Source organism: Epinephelus moara, chromosome 21 (genome assembly GCF_006386435.1).
Source record: "Epinephelus moara isolate mb chromosome 21, YSFRI_EMoa_1.0, whole genome shotgun sequence".
NCBI lineage: Eukaryota > Metazoa > Chordata > Actinopteri > Perciformes > Serranidae > Epinephelus > Epinephelus moara.
Genome location: NC_065526.1, coordinates 2,625,630 through 2,632,693, shown reverse-complemented (window position 1 = coordinate 2,632,693; position 7,064 = coordinate 2,625,630). Strand labels below are relative to the sequence as shown.

Genomic DNA, 7,064 nt, shown 5'->3' with positions numbered 1-7,064 from the left:
CCAAAACACAAATTCAAAACATAAACATGATTTGCGGACCGTAAAATATTTTTTTAAATGCGAATATTCTGGCCGTACTGTTGTTGTCGGTGAGATCAGTATGTTATATGAACATTATTCCTTAGTCTCTGTGACATATTAGGAGGATTTTATGACTATTTGCTTTAGATTTCTTACATATAGCTCCTTTAAGTAATAGGAAACAACACGTGGTGGTAAATGGTGCCACTTCTGTCTGGAAACCGGTGACCTCTGGAGTTCCACAGGGATCTGTGTTGGGGCCTGTACTGTTTGTTGTTTATATAAATGATATAAATGATTTACCAGATATATTACAATCTGATGTGTATCTTTTTGCGGACGATACTAAAATGTTTAGAATAATTACTAAGGACACCAACACAGCCCATCTTCAAGAGGATCTCCATAGCATGAGTAACTGGTGTGATGAGTGGTTATTGAAATTAAATTCAGAAAAGTGTAAACACTTACACACTGGGAAATGTAACGACAATAAAATTAATTATACTATTGGAGAACTGGTGGTCCAGCATGTGGATGAGGAAAAGGATATAGGTGTAGTGGTCGATAGTTCATCTGAATTCCACGCACACATTTCAGAAAAAGTTAAAAAGGCAAACTCCATGCTGGCGATTATAAGAACCTTTCAAAATTTATGTTGGGAAATATTTTTGCCATTATACAAATCCTTGGTGAGATCACATCTTGAATTTGCAAGCTCGGTCTGGTAAATTAAAATATATAGAAAAGATTGAGAGGGTTCAGAGGAGAGCTACTAAATTAGTCCCAGGTCTCAAAGAGATGTCATATGAAGAGAGGTTAAGAACACTGCAACTACCAACTTTAGTATACAGGAGACATAGAGGAGACATGATCGAGGTTTATAAGCTTGATCATGGAATATGATACCACAGTTGAGCCTGTTGTAAACTTTTGGTATAGTCGGTACGAGTTAAGAGGGAACTCCCTAAAATGATTCCCACTAAAAAGAAAAAAAACTTTTTCACACTTTGCGCTGTAAAGGCATGGAATGAGCTCCCAGAGGATGTGGTGTGGCACAGGCGCACCACATTGTGATTTAACTAAGTGTATTTTGGTACTGTATTGTATGATTTTGTTTTGTGCGTGGAGTCTAATGGAGAGGATTTATGTCCTGTACCAGAAAATTTCATTAAATTTCATTAAATATCTGACTGACTAATTAGTAATGATAATAGTCAATAGTTGCAGCCTTTATTCGGGTGATTTTAGCTTGTCTCATGATACTAATGCAATCAAAGTAAACACATTCACAGTGTTATCACGTCGGCAGTGATGTGAGTTAGAAATACATCATAAGATAAATCAATCATAAGGAGCAGCTTGTCTTGTGAGGTTCAGAAATGAAATTAAAAATTTTGCACAGCACTAATAAACCAGTACCTGTACTGCTGTCTTGTGTCACATCGTCCAGCATTTGTTTCTCGTAGTTTAGTTGCCAAGACTCTGATGATGTTCAGAAATAACATAAAATTAACCTGAAGACAAAATAGAAACATAATGATATCTGTTAGTGTAGCTGCAAACATAATGAGATGTTATCCAACAACTGTTATGCCACAGGTGCTGTAAAACACTATCATTTCCTTCTCAGCAGGGGAAAGGTGCGAGCAATAAGCGTGCACTCACCACTATAGCCGCCAGAATAGGCACTTGATATATCCATTTCAAATTGCCTGCACTTAAGTCCCAACACCTGCAGTAGACAAACAACAAATCATAACAGGAATCAGCAAGAGATAAGTGAGGATCAAGGCGCTTGGTGTGATGATCCAGGATCTCTCAGTGCCACACTGGTGACCTTGATGATCACTGCTATTGCTTCACAGTTAGCGAGATTTAGACCAGACATTAACTCTGTCTTCCCCCCTCTGTCATTTTGATTCAAGACACAAGTAACATATGAAACCATTAATGAACGAAATCCATTTTTCAAAGTAAATATTTACAAGTTATTTCCACCCTACTGAATTGGTACATTACCCCTGGGCCTCACATAAAGCCCCCTTCATGTTTAGGGGCTTTCACAGTTCTAAAAAGACTGTTTTAGTTTGTGCCAAGGCATTGAAATAACAAAATCTGTGCCTGTTTTGAGTTGGTATCAAAACAGCTCACTCTGCCTAAACTGTCACATCTGATTAAAACATGACGCACCCCACTGTACCCTGCTGACGGGTCTGAAAGGCATTTTCTTTTGAAATTTGCCAAAATTTCCCCAGATTATTGTCAGATTTTCAAACTTCTAATGGTCCTAGTGATATTTCATTAAAATCACTTCATTCTACTCCTCAAACATTTGCACAAACCACATCCTGTAGATAACATCAAATTCTGCGATTGTCAGCACAAATTGGGAGCCATGAATGACTGAGACCAACAGTCATGTGACAAGAGTGAAAGTGAAACTTAGATGTGCTGCAGGCTGTTTACACAGAGCAGCTAAAGCAGGATTTATACTTGTGCATTAGCTCAGTGCAGACCCTACGCCGTAGCCTACGCCCTTGTGAGCATTTATACTTGTGCAGTGGTGTGTCTGTGTCACTCTGCAGTTACACCTCCAAAACACTAGTTGGCGGTGGGGTTTCTGTGAAGTACTGTAAAGTTTAGTTGATTCCAAACACACATTTAAAAAACACACATTAACATGGCTAAATTGAAACAATTTAAAACACAAGTACACAAATCAACTTCACTATAACTCACAGTATTCACAGACAAACACTTGTCTTTATCTGGACACATTTTCCCCACAAATTCAATGTGCTAATGCTTTTAGCACAAGCCTATGGCATATTACATTGTATAAATTAGCCTAGCAGCTAGCAGACTTTTCCTCTACTCATATGAAGCCAGGGACAACAGCAACATTTAACAAAGGTAAGGTTACAAAATTCAGCTCCATTACAACTCACAAGGTTCACTGACAAAACAACTGTCTTATACTAAACACGTTTTCCAAACAAAAACAACATGCTAACGTTATTAGCAAAAGCCTATGGCATTTTACATTGTATAAATTAGCCTAGCAACTAGCGGAGATTTCCTCTGCTCATATGGATAAATCACACACAAGACTTAAAATACTAATTTGTGGAGGCTTTATTGTCTTCACAATTTATTGTTTCTTATCTGTGAAATTAAAGTAAATAAAAGCTTCGTCTCCACTGAGGGAAATGGTTTCAGCTTAAAGTAATAGACAGGAGGTCTGCGTCACCATGACGTGTACTGTAGTTTCTGGGGAGGTGCATGTCAGGCAATGGTGTAGGGTACAGCGTCAATTCGACGCAGACGTATAAATCCCGCATGAGAGAGAGCAGGTTGTAAGCAGAGGTTGTAAAAATGCAGAGTTCAGTATATAAAGCATGTTGAGCCCCCTTTATTCACCCAATATTGAAACTTGGAAAAATGTTGCATTTATAGAATTATTTTTTTTATTACTCAAAGAAATTCAGCTTGTGTTTTTTTCTCTTTTTTATGACTTACAACGTTTTTGAATTGTACCTACTTCTGCCCATGATTGTGCTGTTTCTACAGAGGTACAGGATTTATATACATCAATGAAAAACAAGGCCACAGTGAGTAAAATGTGACAGGAGTTAAAACTGCTTTAACTAAGGCTGCAGCTACCAGTGAGGACACTGAGGTCACCTCCTCTGATTTTTTCCCATCATTTTGTGTCCTTTATTGACAAAATCCATAGATCTGTGGACAAAAAATTATTGACAGTGGGCAGTCAGTATTAACCACTGTGGCACCTACTGTGAATTGATTTGATTTTTAGCCCAGTGACGACCATTACATGCCCAAGCTGTGGTTACTTTCATAGTTGGTTTGTTTTTCTGCCCAAAAAGGCGTAAAATGGAGCTGCTCGCCTGCTGACTGAGGAGTGAAATATGTGGTTTAGTTCCACTGGACAGCTACTGGATACCAGCAGCCATAAGCTCTCAGCTCCAGAATCCTCAATGTCCGACCGTGGTACAGAACCAATGCGGGGACTACAGATAGTGCCAGTGAGAGGGGGCTGAGGGCCCGCCAAGGTGGTTTGAGGCGGTTTTCCCCGTGAAGATTTAGAAATGGAGAGTGAAGCCACTTTAATTCTTCTTAGCTCTCAGACCGGTCCTCAAGCTTTGCTACAGGGGTTCATGGTAGATTTGTTAATCGAGAACTGTGAAGAAAACTGACTTTTCAACTTTGGTGTGTGTGCGCTGTGTTTTTATTCATTTATTTATAAAGGGACTGATATGTGCACAATAAACATGTGTGTATCCATTTGATGTTTTGTACCAGAGTGAACTTAAAGCTGATTTTTTTTATTTATTTGCAGTTCACTATTAAAATATCCACACAGAAAGGTGAAGGAGACTTGACACAGATACCATCTGATCAGCAAAGTAAAACCACTGATGCACTTTATAGGTCTGCATCAAAGTTAAGTATCCTTTTAGGTACCCAGAATGATGTTTGTATTTTATATGCACATCACTTACTCTGTGTCTGCAAACGTGGCTCTCATAGTCGCCCAAACTGTCACAACCATAGCTGGAACTCCTGAAAAACAATAAAAGACAAAATGTGTTGTGATGAAACAGACATCATTATGAGAAAGTACTCTAAATGATTCCATAAGAAGTCCGTAATTTGCCCATATGGGTAGAACCTGGGTAGCACAGCATCCACATTGTATGCGCTGTGCTTATGTAACTTATACGCACAGTGTGTACAATGCAGGAACTGTAAAGCCCATATTCATGCAGGGTTTTTACACAGACACAAGCCATTTTCTACTGTCCTCACCTACTTATTAATACAATATCACAGACTTGACCTGAAAGCATGTTTTTTAAATGACTAATTAGGCCATCAAGAATGAAACACCTTACATTTTTAATGATGTAATTTGCACGTTGAGTCCGCTAATCATGTTGTAATCACATGCATGCAAAAAGAATGTAATGGAGCAGGACTCACCCCATCCGATCAGAGTAAATCCCCATAGATACTTTCTGTCTGAGAAGAAGGTCATAAAGATGAGGCTGTGGAGGTACAGACCTTCCACCAGGATCCAGTAGTAATTGGTCGCCAGAAAGTACAAGAACAAAGTCACAACCACTTTGCAGCCGATCTATACACAAACAACAGACAAGGACAACATGTTTAATCAGTACTCATCGACAAAAGTCACTTTCTGGTTACTTCTTCAAATATTTTTCTCGTTACGACACTCATACTGCCACAGTAGCGCTACAATATAGCCAGTATGAATCCTGTGTGTAGAGTCATCGCACTTTCATCAGTTATCAGCGATATTTGAACAGAAATAATTTTCCAATTGTCACTTTTTTCATTGTGATGTTTGCAGGGAGTGCAGCTGTTGAGTATACCGCTCAATGGAGCAAAGCAACTCTCAGCACAAAACACGCCCACACCACAGCAGATGACTGAATACACAATCGGCGACGTAACCTGAAATACAATACAGTCTATTAAATCAGACAGCTGCAGCTGACTCAGACTGCTGCTGCTAGAGACCTCGCTCAAACAAGAAAGATCAAGAGAGTTGATCACATCTCTTGAGTTCTCAGATCTTTGCACTTGCTTCCTGTCTGTCATGGAATTGATTTTTAAAATACCGTTGAGAGGGGAAAAAGAGGAAAGGTGATGATTGAAGATGATCTAGAGGAACTTCCTGGGAGGCTGCAATGACACGAGCAAACTTTAAAGTGCAGCTGGTTGTATTGATGTACAAATTCATGTCTATTTATCTTCACCATTGAACACTTCTATCTTTGATGGCTTCAGTCTCCCCTCTAGTTCTGCTGGATATGTTGTGTTTGGTAGAAACCGTCAGCACAAAGTCAGAATGAGGGAGACATTACTTTGATTAGATATGACACTCCTACAAATGAGGTAGCTTGTGTTGGATGTAAAACATATTTTCTTGCTTAGCGTGAACAGAGCCTGCATGTAAACTATAATAATTAGCAATATTTCCACTGATTCCTATGATTTATGTGCAGCATGTCGTGCTGATTTTTATGTGGATAATTTAATTAGATTTGTTCCATTAAAAAATAATTCATGCACCTATAATTCCTTTATAATGAAGTCTGTTAAATTCAAAGTTTTCATAGCGAGATGACAATAATTCTGAAACATTTGAGAGGGCTAATTATGTTTGTCACATTAATTTATTCAAATATTCAAGAGCTAGGTTAGGGAAGTGTTTTCTGTGAATGATGTCAGCATAACAATTCAGCTGGAGCTGAAGAGAGAGGGTTGCTGTTCTCCTCGCAGCGAGCGGATGCAGGGTCAGAACCTGTGACCTGCCACACCATACTGCATAACTGGGCCACATACGAGTCGAACCGTATTTAATCCTATTTTCAAAACCGTAGTCATACTGCGACAGGTGCATATTTCTTGCAAGCTGGGGTGCGTGAGATTCAAAAACTAAAACAGGGGAAAGAAAAATACTGCATTTATTGCAGGTATACTAGACATGAAACCACGGTATATTTGTGTGGACATGATGCATCTACTGTGAGCAAAAACATTTTCATGTGTTAGGCTACAGCAAATACACCCATTTCAAATGGCATTAGTGTAAAATAAATATCCATCATAGTATACAGCGACCTCAGGAAGCAGAGCAGAGATTTCTGGACAGTGGAGGTATCACACAGTGAGCTGCAGCTCTTGTGGAAAAGTGACATGTTTTCTGGACCATGTGAATTTCCCTGGGGCTCCACTGACTTCTATTACATTGGGCGACGCATTGAACAAGTCATTGATTGAATAAAAACAACAACGAATTAATACATTAATCAATTTATTGATGCCTAGGTTCACAAAGAGCACCCACAAGTATGCCTTTAACCTACAACATTACAAGTGGCATTTTTATTTGATCCCATCTTATTATATAATGATGAAAACTCTGTCTGTGTGTCTGTTCCACGTTTTTCTCCTCACTGACTTGGTCAATCCATGTGAAATTTGGCACA

General features: G+C 38.9%; 1 protein-coding gene across 1 annotated transcript in view; it reads right to left on the bottom strand.

The window, feature by feature from the left end:
* The window catches only part of pth1r (parathyroid hormone 1 receptor), a 69,683-nt gene that overhangs the window by 4,874 nt on the left and 57,745 nt on the right, over positions 1–7,064 (bottom strand). Inside the window, exons 7-10 of the mRNA XM_050074944.1 lie at positions 5,029–5,182; positions 4,548–4,608; positions 1,690–1,756; positions 1,444–1,538 (exon numbers count right to left, since the gene is read on the bottom strand). Coding sequence (XP_049930901.1) covers positions 1,444–1,538; positions 1,690–1,756; positions 4,548–4,608; positions 5,029–5,182 — 377 coding nt within the window. The remainder of the gene's footprint in view (positions 1–1,443; positions 1,539–1,689; positions 1,757–4,547; positions 4,609–5,028; positions 5,183–7,064) is intronic.